Source organism: Trichomycterus rosablanca, chromosome 13 (assembly GCF_030014385.1).
Source record: "Trichomycterus rosablanca isolate fTriRos1 chromosome 13, fTriRos1.hap1, whole genome shotgun sequence".
Taxonomy (NCBI): domain Eukaryota; kingdom Metazoa; phylum Chordata; class Actinopteri; order Siluriformes; family Trichomycteridae; genus Trichomycterus; species Trichomycterus rosablanca.
In genome coordinates, this window is record NC_086000.1 from 29,378,967 (window position 1) to 29,400,291 (window position 21,325).

General features: G+C 40.0%; 1 protein-coding gene across 1 annotated transcript in view; it reads left to right on the forward strand.

Annotated features, from left to right (window-relative positions):
* The window catches only part of alk (ALK receptor tyrosine kinase), a 711,395-nt gene that overhangs the window by 320,214 nt on the left and 369,856 nt on the right, over window positions 1–21,325 (forward strand). The window contains exon 4 of the mRNA XM_063006743.1: window positions 15,734–15,889. Within this exon, the coding sequence (XP_062862813.1) occupies window positions 15,734–15,889 (156 nt within the window). The remainder of the gene's footprint in view (window positions 1–15,733; window positions 15,890–21,325) is intronic.

Genomic DNA, 21,325 nt, shown 5'->3' on the forward strand with positions numbered 1-21,325 from the left:
CGCGATTTATATTTAGACATGCTTGCAAATAAAATCCGCGATAGAGTGAAGCCGCAAAAGTCGGAGCGCGATATAGCGAGGGATTACTGTATACTGTACATGAATATTTTACCCAGACACCAACATGTACTGTACACTCTGAATCTGCCATCCGAAAGTATTTCACTAACTAATTTATTAACTAACTACATACATTTATTTATTTATTAGGATTTTAACGTCATGTTTTACACACTTTGGTCACATACATGACAGAAACGGTAGTTACTCGATACACAAGATTCATCAGTTCACAAGTTTTAATGTCAAACACATGCATGGACAATTTAGTATCTCCAATTCACCTCACTTGCACGTGGGAGGAAAACGGAGCTCCCGCAGTAAACCCATGCAGACACTGGGAGAACATGCAAACTCTACACATAAAGGACCTGGACCTGGATTTTGCCAGGATGCACTCCCTCACTTAAACCTAGGGGCAATTTACAACAGCCAGTTTACCTTACATAAACAGTGCTTCTTGATTAGATGTGCCATTATGCTACTGGTGGAACAATTGTAAAGTATTAACCCTTGTGTTGTCTTAAGGGTCAACAATGACCCACCAATACTATTCTTATTTCAACCTAATATATATATAGTTTGGGTTTTAAAATAGAATTAAGCTGCCTCATTTTAGGGGATTAGTAAGACACTTTAAGACAAAGGGAATATACACTCACTCACTTGTTAACTGCTTATCCAATCAGGGTCGCGAGGGTGCGTTCGGGGGGTTGGTTACAGGAGCCTATCCCAGCTTTTCAATAGGAGCAAGGCACACATTAACTCCTTGGAGGGGGGTGCCAGTCCATCGGGGCGCACTCACACACATACACACTCCCATTCACCTATAGGGCAATTCAGCGTCCCTGTAGGTGTCTCCATTTAACCTGACTGCAAGTTTTTGGACTATGGGAGGAAACCCACGTGAAACATGCAAACTCCACACAGAAAGGACCTGGACCGCCTTGCCTGGGGATCGAACCCAGGACCTTCTTGCTGTGAGGCGACAGTGCTATTCACCATGCCACCCAGGGGATTGTGTAATCGTATCAGGTCATTATTTTCAATGTGGACACTGTGTTATGCCATTTTGACATTTATTTACAATTCTTTTTGTTTCCTTTTTTAAAAATATGACCGACTGTAAGGTACTTATGACCTAGGGAAAGGGCACTCACACTATATTTGTCCCCAGCCTCTTTTTGCTCCCCTTATCTGTCAGCATTTTGTCACAAGCACAATTTCCTTCCGTGAACTCCGGCATCAGAATGAAGCTTCGTCTGCAGTAAAATGAAATTGAGATTGCATTTTTTTTTCTGAAGTCCTAAGCCCGAGAAAGCATTTACAGCACGTCGCAGATTAATATTTCTCAGTAGCGCGGTTGTCTGTGCTTCATGTGTTGTTTTATTTAGACTGTCCAAATCACTCTGCATCTCCTCTATCTGTCGCAGCAGACTCACTACTCATCCATTCATCTGTCCGTTCTTCCTTTGGTGTTTGACAGGCTCCTGCGGGCTCTGAACGCCTCCAAATGCATCAGACGTTTCGAACAGTCAGGCTGATAGATGAACAATAAGCAGCTACAAATATTTTCTTTCATCCGAATTGATTGATTTATTTATTATTCTATCAATTTAGTCATTTCTTTTCCTACAAGGTACACGCTACGCACTGTTTTCCTCCACCACTTGTGCCAGTGCATAACTGTAGACAATAGTAATAAAGACAATAAAAGTCCTTGCAGTGGCAAATACATCATTACGGGTAATAGGTGTAAATTAATGGCTGAAAATGGCAGTTATATACACCAATTAGGCATAACATTAAAACCACCTCCTTGTTTCTACACTCACTGTCCATGTTCAGCTCCACTTACCATATAGAAGCACTTTGTAGCTCTACAGTTACAGACTGTAGTCTGTCTGTTTCTCTGCATGCTTTCTTAGCCCCCTTTCATGCTGGGCTTCATTCTTAGCACTGCAGTGACACTGACATGGTGGTGGTGTGTTAGTGTGTGTTGTGCTGGTATGAGTGGATCAGACACAGCAGTGCTGCTGGAGTTTTTAAATACCGTGTCCACTTACTGTCCACTCTATTAGACACTCCTACCTAGTTGGTCCACCTTGTAGATGTAAAGTCAGAGTCTATCGCTCATCTATTGCTGCTGTTAGAGTTGGTCATCTTCTAGACTTTCGTCAGTGGTCACAGGGCGCTGTTGGCTGGATGTTTTTGGTTGGTGGATTATTCTCAGTCCACCAGGGACAGTGAGGTGTTTAAAAACTCCAGCAGCGGTGCTGTGTCTTATCCACTCATACCAGCACAACACACACTAACACACCACCATGTCAGTATCACTGCAGTGCTGAGAATGATCCACCACCCAAATAATACCTACTCTGTAGTGGCCCTGGGAGAGTCCTGACTATTGAAGAACAGCATGAAAAGGGGCTAACAAAGCATGCAGAGAAACAGATGGACTACAGTCAGTAATTGTAGAACTACAAAGTGCTTCTATATGGTAAGTGGAGCTGATAAAATGGACAGTGAGTGTAGAAACAAGGAGGTGGTTTTAATGTTATTGCTCAATTGTCTATAATCTTGGAGAAAACAGTATTTGTTGGACCAGTCAACATTCTTTCATGGATTCCTGTGTGCCTGTTGTAGGTGCTTTGGACTGTGGACATGAGTTAGCTTGGGTACATGGGTAGCTGAGACTACACAGCCACACAGAAGACTTTGAGCCACAGTAGCCCTCTTATTGGTTCGTACCTGACACTGTATAGCCTCCATGTCTTCTGGCATCAGTCTTGGCTGCCCAGTCTTGGCTGCCCAGTATCCTCTTTGTGGTTTGTGACTTGTCCTTGTGATGGGTACTCACAATGAATGCTTGTGAGCATGACTTGCTTTTTCCAAATATGCTTTAACCTACAGCTGTATGACTAAATGAGTTGGCACTTATCACTGTTCAACATGTTTACTTTGAGTAAATGCTATCAGTCCAACATTTACTATATTCATGACCCTGACATGCACAACTGTGTGACAAAGTATCTATTGCCATGCACATTTTTGGGGTGTGGTTTTAATGTTTTAATATCTGATCTGTGTTTATATAGCTTCACCTAGGATACAGATGACATCTGTGGGCATACAACAGTCAGTTTATTTATTTTTTTCCCTTTTTCTCCCCCTTTAGCTCATCCAATTGTTCAATTTGCATCGTGCTTCCTCTCTGTCTATGCCGAACCCTGCCCTGACCTGCCCTAACCCATATCCCCTCCGAAACATGGGCAGCAGCCGGATGCATCTTTGCCACCCACACATTGATAAGTTTGGCGCCACCTAGAGTTGCATGCGGAGAGACACACCCTAAGGGCACTCTTCCTCATCTCTGTGCAGGCGCCTCTAATCAGCCGGCAGAGGTCGTAATCCACATCCGGTTCTATGTCCCAGCTCCTAACTGAGCAACCAGCCAATCGTTGCTCATACAGCCACACAGCCTCGAACCGGTGAGGCAGAGCTGGATTCGATATGAGGTACTCAGAATCCAGCTCTGGTTGCAGCGTGTCTTTTTACCGCTGCGCCACCTGAGCGGCTCAACAACAATCAGTTTTGACATTGATGTGTTATAAGCAGGAAAATGCTTTTCCTGACATACATTAGGATCTAAGCAAGCCAAATTATCAGTGACTCCTCAAAACAGCAGGTCTTGTGGGGTGTTCCCGACATGCACTGTTGAGTACCTACTAAAAGTGTTCCAAAAAGAACAAATGGTGAACCGCTGACAGGGTAATGGGCGTCCAAGGCCTTTTGATGTAGTGTGGGGAACAATGATTAAGCTGTCTGGTCCAATCCTACAGAAGAGCTGTGGCACAAATTGCTTAAAAAGTTCAAGCTGGCAGTGATAGACAGGTGTCAGAACATGCAGTGCATGACAGCTTGCTGCCTAGGGGAGTGTATAGCTGTAGACCGGTCAGATTCTCTATGCTGACTCCTGTCCAATGGCCAAAGAGCAAACAATGGACATGTTTATGCCTGGTCTGATGGTCTGGTGATTAGTCTTGTAATGTTGAAGGATATACACCGATTAGGCATAACATTATGACCACCTCCCTGTTTCTACACTCACTGTTCATTTTATCAGCTCCACTTACCATATAGATGCACTGTAGTTCTACAATTACTGACTGTAGTCCATCTCTTTCTCTGCATGCTTTGTTAGCCCCCTTTCATGCTGTTTTTCAATGGTCAGGACCCCCACAGGACCACTACAGAGCAGGTGTTATTTGGGTGGTGGATCATTCTCAGCACTGCAGTGACACTGACATGGTGGTGGTGTGTTAGTGTGTGTTGTGCTGGTATGAGTGGATCAGACACACCTCACTGTCACTGCTGGTCAACCAACCAAAAATATATCCAGCCAACAGCGCCCCGTGGGCAGCGTCCTTTGACCACTGACGAAGGTCTAGAAAATGACCAACACAAACAGCAGCAATAGATGAGTGATCATCTCTGACTTTACATCTACAAAGTGGACCAACTAGGTAAGAGTGTCTAATAGAGTGGACAGTGAGTGGACACGGTATTTTAAAACTCCAGCAGCGCTGCTGTGTCTGATCCACTCATACCAGCACAACACACACTAACACACCACCACCATTTCAATGTTGCTGCGGTGCTGCGGTGCTGAGAATGATCCACCACCTAAATATATGGTACCACCTGCTTTATGGTGGTACTGTGGGGGTCCTGACCTATGAAGAACAGGGTAAAAGCAGGCTAAAAATGTATGCAAAGAAATAGTCGGACTACAGTCAGTATTTGTAGAACTACAAAGTGCTTCTATATGTTAAGTGAAGCTGATAAAATGGACAGTGAGTGTAGAAACCAGGAGGTGGTTTTAATGTTATGGCTGATCGGTTAGCAAAGCTATAAGGCCTCCGCTTCCATACCCTTGGTATGCACTGCAACAGATACTCAATGCAACTCCTCAGCAGTCCCATATGCAAATCAGGGGAGCAATTATTTTTGTTGCTCTCACAGCAAACCCCGGTAGTATTGCTAAAAGAAAACACGGTTATTTGTATTCCAGACAGAAAGCGGGCACACCTGGCTGTGTTCCAGGAGACCCCTGACTAGGTGAGGTAGCCGAGCTCTGAATCCCATGATAAATGAGGTCGAGGTCACTTTGACATTATAGGCTCATTAACCCGGAGCGGACTCTCTTTACAGGTCCTTGACGCCACCAAGTCCAGATCAAGAGCAGCATGGCCAATGAACCGACCATTACAGCTGTGATAAATCACTGGAATAGGGGATGAGTCATTTTAGATTTACTAGTAACATTTATACAATGTCGACACCATTGGAAAAATCGTTAATCAACATTTTTTTTCCTTCAATCCCCCCCCCCTGCCCCCCTTTTTTTTTTTTTTACCAATTTAGTCTCCATTTACGACATTTGTAGCCTCCAGGTACCCTACTGGACTAGTAATCAAAAGGTTGCTGAGACAATACACTCACCTTCAATTGCTTAGACAATACACTGATCAGCCATACCATTAAAAAACCCACCTTGTTTCTACACTCACTGTCCATTTCATCAGCTCTACTTACCATATAGAAGCACTTTGTAGTTCTACAATTACTGACTGTAGTCCATCTGTTTCTCTACATACATTTTAGCCTTCTTTCAGCCTGTTTTTTAATGGTCAGAACCCCCACAGGACCATCACAGAGCAGGTATTATTTACAATTACATGGTGGTGGTGTGTTAGTTTGTTAGTGTGTGTTGTGCTGGTATGAGTGGATCAGACACAGCAGCGCTGCTGCTGTAGTTTTTAAATACCATGTCCACTCACTGTCCACTCTATTAGACACTCCTACCTATTGGTCCACCTTGTAGGTGTAAAGTCAGAGACGATCGCTCATCTATTGCTGCTGTTTGAGTTGGTCATCTTCTAGACCTTCATCAGTGGTCACAGGACGCTGCCTACGGGGCGCTGTTGGCTGGACATTTTTGGTTGGTGGACTATTCTCAGTCCAGCAGTGACAGTGAGGTGTTTAAAAACTCCAGCAGCGCTGTTGTGTCTGATCCACTCATACCAGCACAACACACACTAACACACCACCACCATGTCAGTGTCACTGCAGTGCTGAGAATGATCCACCACCCAAGTAATACCTGCTCTGTGGGGGTCCTGACCATTGAAGAACAGGGTGAACGCAGGCTAAAAAAAAGTTTGTAGAGAAATAGATGGACTACAGTCAGTAATTGTAGAACTACAAAATTCTATGGTAAGTGGAGCTGAAACAAGGAGGTGGTTTTAATGTTATGGCTGATCAGTGTACATGTGAATACCTGTCACCTACCACATACAGAACTTTACCTGGCAGCCCTAATTTTGACTTGACCAGTGGACAGACGTAGCAATTGTACAGAGGCAATGAGGCCCATTTGACCCTACTTTTAGGCACTGCCTGCTTTACCTGTTTGAGCACCCACCAAGGTCAGTAGTACAGCCTGGGATTCAAGCTAGACATCTTGGCATTGGATTGCTGTGCCACCTGAACGTCTGCCCAGACCCATCACAGCCACTTGTAAAATATATGAATAAATAATACTTTATGCAGGTGTATGATTAACGCCTTTTGTTTAGAGCTTCTGTCAATTGCTACAAATGGGGTTTAACCTGGCACGGGTATACCTACTCAATAACCCTGATCTTGGCTGATCTGAACGCTTTAATCATCTGCTCTTATCTGAGGGGAGCATTAAGTGCAAGAGGAATTATTTGCCATTTTAAATTTGGAAATTTATGACCTATAAAGGCTGCTTGCCAGTGTAGTTTACAGGTCCCACCAGTGCTTTATAGTCACAACCCTTATGTTGAGATACCCTCCAACCACTATGGTGTCTGCATTAGTATTCATGGAGTCTAATTGCCTGGCTGTGTGTTGTGTACTGAGATCAGTGAATGAGTTCTGTTTAAGCCTCTAGGTACAACCGACTGCTATGTTACTGCTATATAGCAACATTTGCTATGTTTTCTAGCAAAGTTTAACCAGATTGTATAGGGAGTTTTATTGTACGCAAAACTTTATTTTGTTTGTTAAAATCGACAATTCCTACAATTCAGGCCTGCAACACATTAAGAAAAGTTGGGACAATAAAGCATTTTACTTCCTTGTATTGTTGCCATTCCTTCTAACAACACATAAAAAAGATGTTCTGGCACAGAGGATACCAAGCAATGAAGTGTTTAATGTGATTTTTCTCATTCTTCCTGCAAACAAGTCTTAAGGTGTGCATTGGTCCACACATTCTCTATTGGGGACAGGTCAGGAGTGCAGGCAGGCCAGTCCAGTATGAGTACCCTCTTTTTCCTTTGTTATTATTATTATTATTATTTTTACTATTGTTGTTATTATTATTACTGTTATTGTTATTATTATTGTTATTATTGTTGTTGTTGTTATTACTATTGTTGTTGTTATTATTATTATTACTATTATTGTTATTATTATTACTATTATTGTTGTTATTATTATTTTTATTATTAGTAGTAGTAGTAGTAGTAAAAAAACATTACATTTTAAATAATTTTGGAATGGTCACAGCAGGTTTATTATTATTATTATTATTATTATTATTATTATTATTATTATTAGTGGTAGTAGTAGTAGTAGTAGGGTACTTTCAAATTCCAGCCATTTCTGACATTTAAACTTGCCCCTCTGAAACCACAAATCCTGATAGTCAGTCACTGAGACATTTTTTACTTGTTTGATTCAATCCAGTAATAATAATAATATTAATAATAATAATAATAATAACAATAATAATAACAATAATAATAACAATAGTCATTTTAATTGTTTTTTCTAATTAACCTTTTAACTCTGGACATGGTTGTGGATTATTATTATTATTGTTGTTGTTGTTATTATTATTGTTATTACTATTATTATTTTTATTATTGTTATTACTATTATTTTTATTATTATTATTGTTGTTGTTTTGTTTGTTATTATTATTATTATTATTATTATTATTAATTATTGTTATTATTATTATTATTATTATTATTGGGCGGCACGGTGGCTCAGTGGGTAGCACTGTCGCCTCAAAGAAGAAGGTCCTGAGTCCGATCCCCAGGTGGGGCGGTCCGGGTCCTTTTTGTGTGGATTTTGCATGTTCTCCCTGTGTCTGTGTGGGTTTCCGCTGGGAGATCCGGTTTCCTCTCACAGTCCAAGACATGCAAGCGAGGTGAATTGGAGATACAAAATTGTCCATGACTGTGTTTGGCATTAAACTTGTAGTAACTACCTGTTCTTTCATGAATGTAACCAAAGTGTGAAACATGACTTTAAAATCCTAATAAATAAATGTTATTATTGGAAAGGGCTGCAAACCACTATGGAGCAACACATTTACTTTTCACACCTAGGAGCAGTTTAGAGTTGGAAATCCCTTCTCTGCATGTTTTTGTAAGGTAGGAGGTAAAAAGATAAATAGTTTAGCAGATTTTTCCTGCACCTCCATTTCCTTTCACTTTCCTAAAACTGCAAAATGTTGATTTGCTAGACATATTTTTTTCCAGGTGTGGGTGGTACCTGACCGGGGATTCTGCAGAGCTTATGATGGGGAAACCTCAGAAGAAATGATTATAAATTACTTTCCTTTTAATTTCAGGCTTTATCTGGCTTTTGCTTTGTCCTTATACTGGGGAATCATTTATCTGAGCTGTCGACTTCTTTGAGAATCGTCAGACGTTGTGTTGGTCCCCATTTATTTTCTATAATACACATCTGAGCAGAAAACTAAAGCTGTTGACAGTTGTACTCTTTGTGCTTTGTCATTATTTGCATTTAACTTCATTTATTTGGTGAATTTTACCTATGATGGTGATAAATTTGGCTACAATTAATCACCAGATTTACCAAGGAAAATTGTGTCTACATTGGATTGCCCCATACAACAAATGACTGTTCTTGACTTTTCTTTCTTAATAAAGCTCTTGCAGTCAAACAATCATGGACAGTTTTTAATAAGTGATTTCTAGCAGACTATTATTATGCTATTATAGTGTATGCTATTAAGACATTAGATCAATGAGGGCTGTAAATGAGAATAAATGGGCAATAAAACCTCTGTCCTAAGTCATTTGATAAGTCATCAGTTTTCTCACTGGGATTTCAGCATGACTGAGCTGCATGACATGCTGAATGTGTTGCAGTGCTAGTTGAATTATTTTCCTTTATCTGCTTAATAATGAATAGTTCAAGACCCTCTTCTATTATTATTATTATTATTATTATTATTAGTATTAGTATTCATTATTATAATAATAATAATAATAATAATTATTATTATTATTATTGATAATAATAATAATAATTATTATTATTATTATTAATAATAATAATAATAATTATTATTATTATTATTATTAACAAGAATATTAAAACTGGATTTTTCATAATTGTAAAGTGGTTATTTAATTTATTGCAGCCACAGCTGTATTATTTATTTATTTATTTATTTACTTACGTATTTATCTCTCTACTTTAAGTTTTAAGTTTAAGGTGGGGCCCTGTCAACCCCCCACTTCACACACACAGTAATCAAATATTTTTCCCCCAGCTTTTCTCCCCTTATTTAGTTGTATCCAATTACCCTGGTTGCATTACGCTTCACCTCTACCGATACAACCCTTCACTGCTGACCGAGGAGCTTCGCAACTCACACACGCCCCTCCGACACGTGTGCAGTACCGACTGTATCTTTTCACCTGCATGAGGCAAGTTCATATGCAGATCAGCCTTGTGCACAGAGAGCCACACCCTGATCAGCATTATTCCCCATTATTCCCCAACTCTGGGCAGGTGCCATCAGTTGTACCAGTTATAAGGAACCCTGGTCCGGCTCACAACAGCCAATTGTTGTTCATGTGGCCGCCCAGCCCAACCGGAGATTTGATACAACATATTCGAAATCCCAGCTCTGGTGTGCTAGCGTATTTTACCGCTGTGCCAACTGAGCGGCTCCCAAATACTGTTTAATACAGTAGCACATAGTTTGGTCTCTTTCTTAAGACCAAAAAGTATTGTTTTTTTTTTATTTATTTATTTTTTTTTTATTTAGCACGTCCAATTTCGTCCCATCTATCATCCTCTCATTAGTGCGGATTCCTGCTCCTGATTGGGGCTGACGAGGCCGTTCCACGCCTCCTCCGAAACGTGCACAGCCAATCGACCGTCTTATCACCCACACTTGACGAGTGCAGCGTGGCAGAGTACTGTGCACGGAGGATCACACACTCCCTCCCGTCTCCATACAGGCGCCACCAACCAGCCAGCAGAGGGCGCAACCGCCCCGTTCCTGATAGAGCATCCCCTACGGTCTCAAGTCCCGCCCCCCACCCGGACAACAGGCCAATCGTTGTCCATAGCCGCCCAGCCTCGACCGTGAAGGCAGAGCTGGATTCGAAACGATGCTCCTTCGAAATCCAGCTCTGGTTGCAGCGCGTGTCTTTTACCGCTGCGCCACCTGAGCGGCTTATTGTTGTCTTTTTAACCTGTAGAATTTGGGTCATGTTTTTTACATGATGGCGCATAGATCTTTCAACCCCCAAAAAGTTGATTTTATTGGTTCTTAGCTGCCGTGTCAGTGTATATATTGGCAATTATCTTATTTCACAACTCTTCCTGTTAGGGTGAAGGAATTGCTAATAAAGGGGTTTAAAGCAGCCACTTCCTCCAGCGGACAGCCATGAAACAGGGTCAGATGTGCTGCATTGTGCAGGACCAGCTCATTAAGCAAACACAAGCTTTTCTGGATGACCTCGATCACATCATGGACTGTTGACTGGGACACTCAATCGATAGCAGCTTCTGACAAACAATGTATAAAAACAAGCCAAAGCTGAACATTTCACAGACTTCCGACCTTTAATACTTAGCTTGCAAAATCTTGTCAGCTCATTTAATACAAACTGAGATCACACCATCTGAAAAATCGTCAAAACTAGCCAGCTATCCATCTCAGCTCATGTTGCTAACCTGACCCGATCATGCTGGTTCATCCCATACAACATAATATCGATTTGGTCATTAATTCCTATGGAAGCCATACGTATTCTTGTCCAGTCTCTTGTCAACTCCCCTTTAAAAGGTCTTCCCAGGTCTTCCTCTGCAACTGATACAAAAAGCAGTCACATACTCACAGCAAGAAGGTCCTAGGTTCGATCCCCAGGTGAAGCGGTCCAGGTCCTTTCTGTGTGGAGTTTGCTTGTTCTTCCCGTGTCTGCATGGGTTTCCTGCGGGAGCTCCGATTTCCTCCCACAGTCCAAAGACATGCAAGTGAGTTGAATTGGAGATACAAAATTGTCCTGTCATGAATGTAACCAAAGTGTGTAAAAAATGACGTTAAAATTCTAATAAAATAAATAAATAGTCTACCCAAGTGCCGCCAGTTTTTTTATAGGCTTTGTGTGGCTGTTCACATTAAATTCCAAACACTGATTTCTCGCCTATTATGCTATTAAGCAAAAAAAAAAAAAAAAAAAAAAAAAAAAAGACTAGCTTTACCTACTCTAAAGCACTTAACAAATACTGTTCTGTATCTTAAGACTGGTCCTTCTTCATCCACCCCATAGAACTCAACGAAGAGGGGTACCAAGGCTCTTCTCTGTGCTTGCACCCTGATACCCTGATGGTTGAATAAGTTTCCCCTGTCTTTGAACTTTTCATGTCTACAAAAAAAGACCCACTCTTTCAAGTACAGAGGTACCTTGAAACTCGACGTCAATTGGTTCTGGGAGTGGCGTCAAGTTTTAAATGTGTTTCAAGGTATTTTTCCCATAAAAATCCCGTGGAATTGCATATATTTTAGGCTAATGTAAAATAGAGGGGTTGTTTTTGACACTTACACACTGAAAATAACACAAAAACAATATAAAAACACTAAAATACAGTACAATAAAAAATCTATATAAAAATACCTGCACTTTAGCTTTACTTCTTTATTGTTTCCTTATGCTTCTTAATCGTGGCGATGCTTGATCTTGGAATACCGTATTCTGTTTAGTAAAGGTGCATTCACATGAGAAGCGGCAAAGTAGCTTTTGCTCTGGCTGTGCCGATATTTCCTATAGAGTGTGGCAGTGCACAAAGTTTAACGTGACTTATTGTACTAAAACAACAAGTGAGGAATTTCATTAGTGGAGAGAACTTATGAGCAGTAATAATTAAGAGAAGTTTAGTGTTCCTATGTCGTTCTTTTAATACATTAAGTTACACTAAGCTTTTTTAATGATAAGCGTTTTAGACTAGGAAAAGCTGATTCTTACCATTTCTAAGCATTCTGAGCTATAACACAAGTTTAAAAGTGAAACAGTGAGGAAAATCATGTTGACGCTTTTATAGTGGATTTGACGGTTATTCCACACAAATGCAGATTCATCTCATATGCGCACTTTGACGTTTTACCACAACGCTCAAGCCAAGCACTGAACAAAGTGGCTGTTCATTGTTTATTTGGAAATTAAAGAAAAAAAAAAAAGAAAAAAAAAAGCTAAACATGTCAGGTTTAAGGGAAACGTCAAGTTTAAGGGTACAAATTTCTCCACAAAGTGCATCAAGTTTCAAAGAATTTGAGTTTAGGGAAGGTCAAGTTACAAGGTACCACTGTACCACTGGTAAATACCTCCTTATTAAGATATCCTTCTTCCTGTATTTTGTGTGGGTTTCGACAGTGGGTTTCAAACAATGTGTGGGTTTCGACAGATTTGTGTCTCTGCCTTTGCTTGTTCTTTTTCTCAGTTAATCATGCAGAGAACGATCATTGTCAAACACTTTATATACGCTTTACTTTAGCACAGCACTGATGAAGCAAGACAATTGCACTGTAGTGCTTGTTTACTTAGCGAGGAGTAATTACACAGTGCAGTGAGGGAAGCACATCAGAGTCGGTTCTTTCATATAACACCTGGGCTTTCAATCCACTTAGATCAGCAGCTAAACTCTACATTTCTACATTTACATTTATGCCATTAAGCAGACGCTTTTATCAAAAAGTGTCTGCTAACACTGTTGCCTCACAGCAAGAAGGTCCTGGGTTTGATTCCCAGGTGGACTGGTCTGGGTCCTTTCTGTGTGAAGTTTGCGTGGCAGCCTACTCAGTAGCTCTATCTTTCTGTCTATCTAATCTATCTGCTTATCTTATCTGTCTGTCTAATCTATCTAATCTGTCCGTCTGTCTGTCCATCTTATCTGTCTGTCTAATCTACCTGTCTGTCTGTCTATCTACTTATCTTATGTCTGTCTGTCTAACCTATCTTGTTTGTCTGTCTATCTATCTGTCTGTCTATCTATCTATCTGCCTAACTTGTCTGTCTGTCTAATCTATCTGTTTGTCTGTCTGTCTAATCTAGTCTGTCTGTCTGTCTATCTATCTGCCTATCTTATCTGTCTGTCTATCTATCTGTTTGTCTGTCTGTCTAATCTATCTATCCGTCTGTCTGTCTATCTATCTATCTATCTTATATGTCTGTCTGTCTAATCTATCTTGTCTGTCTCTATATGTCTGTCTATCTATTTGTTTCTGTCTGTCTGTCTCTGTCTGTCTGTCTGTCTGTCTGTCTGTCTGTCTGTCTGTCTTTCTGTCTTTCTTTCTATCATTTACTGTACATAAGAATCACTGATTGTTCACCCTTTCAGCTTTGTGGCAACACGTCTCTGTCTAATCTGTCCGTCTGTCTGTTTCGTCCATCCGTCCGCCCATCTATCTATCTATCTATCTATCTATCTATCTATCTATCTATCTATCTATCTATCTATCTATCTATCTATCTATCTATGTAATATGTCTGTCTGTCTATCTGTCTGTCTATCTGTTTGTCTGTCTGTCTGTCTGTCTGTCTTTCCTTCTATCTGTTACAATGCATATGAATGAATCACTGATTGTTTACCCTTCCAGCTTTGTGGCAGCACTTCATCCACGTCTCTGTTCCCGTTTGAGCATTAGCATCCTCCTGTGGACAAAACAACTTTCATAAATAATTGTTTTTTTCATTTTTATATGTAGACGTTGCTAAGTGCAAGGTTAGTTCCCAGTTTAGTACATATTAAAGAGGTGGCTCTTTGTCTGTCTTTCAAAGACATCAAAAGCCGTTCAAACAGCCAGGAAAAATGTCTTGCCATTTCTGCTAGTACAGAAAAGGGCCTTGATGCCTGTCCTGAGAAATGAAGATAAGCCATAAGCTGTGGCGTAAGGGTACAAGAAACAGAACAGGGTTTTGAGGAGCGCTTTAAGGTAGGCTTGTAGGTAGCTTTTTTTTTTATTTTTTATTTTTTTTTTTTATAAATGCCGGCAGCTACTAATCCTGGTGTGTAGGATTTTACAAATAAAGAGAAAAAGTAAAATACAACTTCATGACTGATAGATGTACAAAAAAAATGTTGTAAAACATGATGACAATGTATGGCATTGGGCTTGCACTGCGCTCCAATGTGTGATTTTATCTATCTATCCATCCATCCATCCATTCATCTATATACTGATCAGCCTTAACATTAAAACCACCTCCTTGTTTCTACAGTCACAGTCAGTGTTCATTTTATCAGCTCCACTTACCATATAGGAGCAGTTTGTAGTTCTACAATTACTGACTAGTCCATCTGTTTCTCGTCATATATTTTTTTAGCCTGTTTTTACTCTGTTCTTCAATGGTGAGGACTCCCACATAACCACGACAGAGCAGATATTATTTAGGTGGTGGATGATTCTTAGCACTGCAGTGACACTGACATGGTGGTGGTGTGTTAGTGTGTGTTGTGCTGGTATGAGTGGATCAGACACAGCAGTGCTGCTGGAGTTTTTAAACACCTCACTGTCACTGCTGGACTGAGATTAGTCCACCAACCCAAAATAAATCCAGCCAACAGCGCCCCGTGGGCAGCACCCTGTGACCACTGATGAAGGTCTAGAAGATGACCAACTCAAACAGCAGCAATATCCACTGATCCACTCATACCAGCACAACACACACTAACACACCACGACCATGTCAGTGTCACTGCAGTGCTGAGAATGACCCACCACCCAGATAAGATTTACTCTGTAGTGGTCCTGTGGGGTCCTGACCATTGAAGAACAGCATTAAAGGGGGCTAACAAAGCATGCAGAGAAACACATGGACTGCAGTCAGTAATTGTAGAACTACAAAGTGCTTCTATATGGTAAGTGGAGCTGATAAACTGGACAATGTGTGTAGAAACAAGAAGGTGGTTTTAATGTTATGGCTGATCGGTATATATATACACAGCACTAAGGTCCACAAAAGTGCTTAACATGCACATATAATGAACAGTAAAATGAACAACGTAAAGAAATATGTAAATATGTCATGCCTTTTTTTGCCATGCTCGTATAGTGGGGACTATATCTATTAATTTGAGTCTGAAGCACTGCTGGGGCATAACTAAAGACTACAACTTGCAAAAATGAAGCAAAAAACAGTCAGTTGTGAATAAATACCTTCTTTTTGAAGTATTCTCTTCTGACATTGTACACTAAATAATGTATTTCCACTCATTTTGAGCTTTAACCTCATGACTCCCTTTTTTCCTTATTTTACTGTTTTCATGACTTGTTAAAAACCTTTATTTAATGTATTTTTCTTGACAGGTTCAGGGTGTTCTTCAAAGGGAATATTATGCCAAGAGGATTCCAGCAGTTTCCAAGCAGAGTTTGCATGGAGCCTAACACCCGCCATGGATCTGTGGGCAGAGGATCATGGTGTCATGGGGATGACAGGAGGAAGCTTTCAGGGCTGGGAGGAAGGTAAGAGAAGGAAAAAAAAAAAAACTCAATCAGAATGTTAATGTGCCTACCTCTTTTCAACCTTATGAGATTAAAACTCGTGGAATTGAGCCGTGAATAATGAGTTGGGTAGGAATGTGGTTCACCAATGATGGAGTCTAATGAGGAGCCAGGAAACAAAAGTCTAAATTTAATCAGTGGTAAATTATTAATAAAAAACTAAGCACACTGGCAATTAGAGAGTAATTCTGAATTATCTGTTTCACACATGGAATCATATTCTAATGCATGTTCATTTCTAATTGGTTAGAAAGAACAGATTAAATACAGTATAAGAATAGACACAGGGCTTGATTGAATCATAAGAAAACCCTAGATAGACACATTTAGTCTTTCCTACCCACACACACTTACACGAATGAATGCATCAATCATGTATGACCTTTGACCGATTGGAAAGGTGCCTGACAGAATCACTCACTTCATTGTACTGTATGTTGGATGCATCTATATTCATTACATTTTTCTCTTTTCAGTTTATTCTGTAATAACTTGGTCAACCTCTGCCAGTTACTATAAGCTTTGCAGGCCAAGGAGGGTAAAGGCTAGTGTATGGCACATACTGCGGACCGTGCTACTCCTTCTGTTTTCATTCACTGCTTGCATGCATTGGTGGTGGTTTTTCACCCTTTTACCCTTATCCCCAGATGCCAGACATCGATCAGCCATAACATTAAAACCACCTCCTTCTTTCTACACCAACTGTCCATTTTATCAGCTCCACTTACCATATAGATGCATTTGTAGTTCTACAATTACTGACTGTAGTCCATCTGGTTCTTGCATGCTTTGTTAGCCCTCATTCATTCCGTTCTTTAATGGTCAGGACTCTCACAGGACCACCACAGAACAGGTATTATTTGGGTGGTGGGTCATTCTCAGCAATGACAATGATATGATGGTGGTGTGTCAGACACAGCAGCGCTGCTGAAATTTTTAGATACCGTGTCCACTCACTGTCCACTCTATTAGACACTCCTACCTAGTTGGTCCACCTTGGCTTGTAGATGTAAATTTAGAGACGATCGCTCATCTATTGCTGCTGTTTGAGTTGGTCATCTTCTAGACTTTCATCAGTGGTCACAGGATGCTGCCCACAGGACGCTGTTGGCTGGATATTTTTGGTTGGACTATTCTCAGTCCAGCAGTGACAGTGACGTGTTTAAAAACTCCAGCAGCGCTGTTGTGTCTGATCCACTCATACCAGCACAACACACACTAACACACCACCACCATGTCAGTGTCACTGCAGTGCTGAGAATGATCCACCACCTAAATAATACCTACTCTGTAGTGGTGCTTCTATATGGTAAGTGGAGCTGATAAAATGGACAGTGAGTGTAAAAACAAGGAGGTGGTTTTAATGTTACGGTTGATCCTATGTTCCATTTCGTGTGCCTCTGCTACTCCAATGATTTCTTTTAATCAGCAATCGAGTATGTTTTGAACCTTTTTGGGTTTAGTTCTTTTAGGAATCCATTGAAGAACATTTCCAGAAAGGTTGTTTTGGGGGCAAGTATTTATTATTATTATTTTATTAAGGTTTTATAATAAGGTTTGTGCTTTAAATACTCTGCATCTAGGCTATATATCAAAAATGGAATAAGAAAAAAACATGGGTAACATTTTACTGTATTGTATTAATCCTACATAAATCGGATGCTTTTGAGTTCAGTTATACCTAATTAATTTACCAAATGGCATGTTCCACTGATGTTAAAAACTGCTGGGACAAGAGAAAACTGTAAGGGAGTTTTATTCACTCACATACTAGGCAGTAAATGTCAGATTGTAGGTTAGAATTTCTCCATCAGCAAACATTGTAGATCAGCGGTGCTTTAGGTGGGATAAGGTGTAGTTATTGTATCAGACTTGTCTGTGGTTGTATCGTGACGATGGTTTGATGGACGTTTCTACACGAAGTGAGTGTGTTTTGACCCTTTGGGGCTCGACTCAGCTTTCCGGTATTCGGTACAGAAGAAGAAGTTAATTAAGTGTAATAAAGTGTTCTGCTCCCGACAACTTGTGAATATAGCGTGTATTTATTTCTTTATTATGCAAGTGCATCACTAGCACAACACACACTAACACACCACCACCATGTCAGTGTCACTGCAGTGCTGAGAATGATCCACCACCTAAATAATACCTACTCTGTAGTGGTGCTTCTATATGGTAAGTGGAGCTGATAAAATGGACAGTGAGTGTAAAAACAAGGAGGTGGTTTTAATGTTACGGTTGATCCTATGTTCCATTTCGTGTGCCTCTGCTACTCCAATGATTTCTTTTAATCAGCAATCGAGTATGTTTTGAACCTTTTTGGGTTTAGTTCTTTTAGGAATCCATTGAAGAACATTTCCAGAAAGGTTGTTTTGGGGGCAAGTATTTATTATTATTATTTTATTAAGGTTTTATAATAAGGTTTGTGCTTTAAATACTCTGCATCTAGGCTATATATCAAAAATGGAATAAGAAAAAAACATGGGTAACATTTTACTGTATTGTATTAATCCTACATAAATCGGATGCTTTTGAGTTCAGTTATACCTAATTAATTTACCAAATGGCATGTTCCACCAGTAGTAGTTTTCTCTTAGTAATGGACAAGAGCAGTTCAGTCTATAGGAAATACTTTAACCAGGATTGTGGTTTGTTTGATCACTAGAAAGAATTAGATGGAGTAGTTGAATCTCATGAAATAATTGAATCTCACCTCACAGAGCAGAAAAGACTATCAAAGTGTAGATAAGAGTTTAATTAGATACAGTAAGACGGCTGCATAATGACAGAATGTGTGTGCAGTCTACTGTATGCCAGAGAGATAAGCATGTTAACAAAGTCCTATTAGATAGGTGGGTCAGAGAGATGGTTTGGGAATTGCATGCTCTTCAGGCATTGCTTATGCACTTCAAAGAGAAATAGAGCAATTCTGTACAGTGTTAAATCCAGTTACCGCTCATTGTTCCTCCCAAAAGCGATGTCCTGGTGCCCTTCTGACTCCTTGCGTGACTCTGAGCTGCTTGTTGTTGCTCCTGAATTGTTAAACAGTGTGGCACAACCTATTTTCACCTTTATGCATTGACCCAGTTTGGATAGATTACGTTCTCTAGTGATTCCTACACTTTTCGAGGAAGTCTGCAGGTATGCTGTGAAGTCACCAGCTGCATCTTTACATCCTGGCATTTTAATACACATGCAAAGGACCACAGATTTATGTTTCTCCACCACTTGTATTAGTACCTCGAGCAGCCAGGAGGTGATACCTCACCTGGCTACATCATATACATACATACAGTAAATACACGCAAACACACCCCGAAAATTAAGGGGATGCTTAAATGACACATCGAAACTCAACTGGGTAAAGGGGTCCTGCCATTCTAAAACATTGCTACATTGCTTTCATATTAAAAACTAATGGAAACACTGGCAAATGCTAACCCTAATCCCTGAGCAAGTTAAACAAGGGCCAAATTGTGATGGCTAGACGACTGGGTCAGAGCATCTCCAAAACTGCAGCTCTTGTGGGGTGTTCCCGGTCTGCAGTGGTCAGTATCTATCAAACGAGGTCCAAGAAAGGAACAGTGGTAAACCAGAGACAGGGTCATGGGCGGCCATGTCTCATTGATGCACGTGGGGAGCGAAGGCTGGCCCGTGAGTTGCGATCCAACAGATGAGCTAATGTAGATTAAAGTAGTAGCAATGGTTTGAGGAGCACAACAACGAGTTTGAGGTGTTGACTTGGCCTCAAAATTCCCCAGATTTCAATCCAATCGAGCATCTGTGGGATGTGCTGGACAAACAAGTCCGACCCATGAAGGCCCCACCTCGGATCTGCTGCTAACATCTTGGTGCCAGATACCACAGCACACCTTCAGGGGTCTAGTGAAGTCTATGTCTGTCTATTAAACAGCAGCAGTAGATGAGTGATCGTCTCTGACTTTACATCTACAAAGTGGACCAACTAGGTAAAAGTGTCTAATAGAGTGGACGGTGTTTAAAACGGTATTTAAAAACTCCAGTAGCGCTGCTGTGTCTGATCCACTCATACCAGCACAACACACACTAACACACCACCACCATGTCAGTGTCACTGCAGTGCTGAGAATGATCCACCACCTAAATAATACCTGCTCTGTGGTGGTCCTGACCATTAATGAACAGAGTGAAAGCAGGTTTAATAGGTATGTAGAGGAACAGATGGACCACAGTCAGTAATTGTAGAACTACAAAGTGCTTCTATATGGTAAGTGGAGCTGATAAAATGGACAGTGTATGTAGAAACCAGGGGGTGGTTATAATGTTATGGCTGATCAGTATATATACAGTATATATATATATATATATATTTATATATATATATATATATATATATATATATATTAGGGCTGTCAAACGATTAAAATTTTTAATCGCGATTAATCTCAGAATTTCATATAGTTAATCGCGATTAATCACATTAAAAAAAATCTGTGTAAATGTTATAGAAAACAAGGATTTTTAAGTGAAATGTTACAATTAAAATGGTGAACACATTTTATGCTAAATGTACTGATGTTAAAAACTGCTGGGACAAGAGAAAACTGTAAGGGAGTTTTATTCACTCACATACTAGGCAGTAAATGTCAGATTGTAGGTTAGAATTTCTCCATCAGCAAACATTGTAGATCAGCGGTGCTTTAGGTGGGATAAGGTGTAGTTATTGTATCAGACTTGTCTGTGGTTGTATCGTGACGATGGTTTGATGGACGTTTCTACACGAAGTGAGTGTGTTTTGACCCTTTGGGGCTCGACTCAGCTTTCCGGTATTCGGTACAGAAGAAGAAGTTAATTAAGTGTAATAAAGTGCCACTCTCATGGCATCTGTTTTTGACAGTTTGGTCAGAAACATGCACACTGCTGGGTTGATGCCCATTTTATGGCCCTGTTCAGCTCTCCATGTGTAACAGCTTTCTTCCTGTTGCAATGGCACATACTGATGTGCCATCCTTGACGAGCTGGACTACCTGTGCATCCTGAATGGTTTGCAGGCAAAGGCTTATGCTACCAGTAAAATAAAATCTATAAAATTAGAATTACATAAACTGCGATGGACTGGCGCCCCGTCCAGGGTGTTACTGTGTGCCTTGCGACCCTAATTGGATAAGTGGTTAGGAAAGTGAGTGAGAATTAAATAAAATAGAATAAAATTAGATATTATAAAGAATTTATTAAATAAATACATAAATAAATACATACATAAATAAATACATCAATAAATAAATAAATACATACATTAAATAAATAAATACATAAATAAATAAATAAATACATAAATGAATAAATAAATACATAAACAAATAAATAAATACATAAATAAATAAATACAAAAACAAATAAATAAATGCATAAATAAAT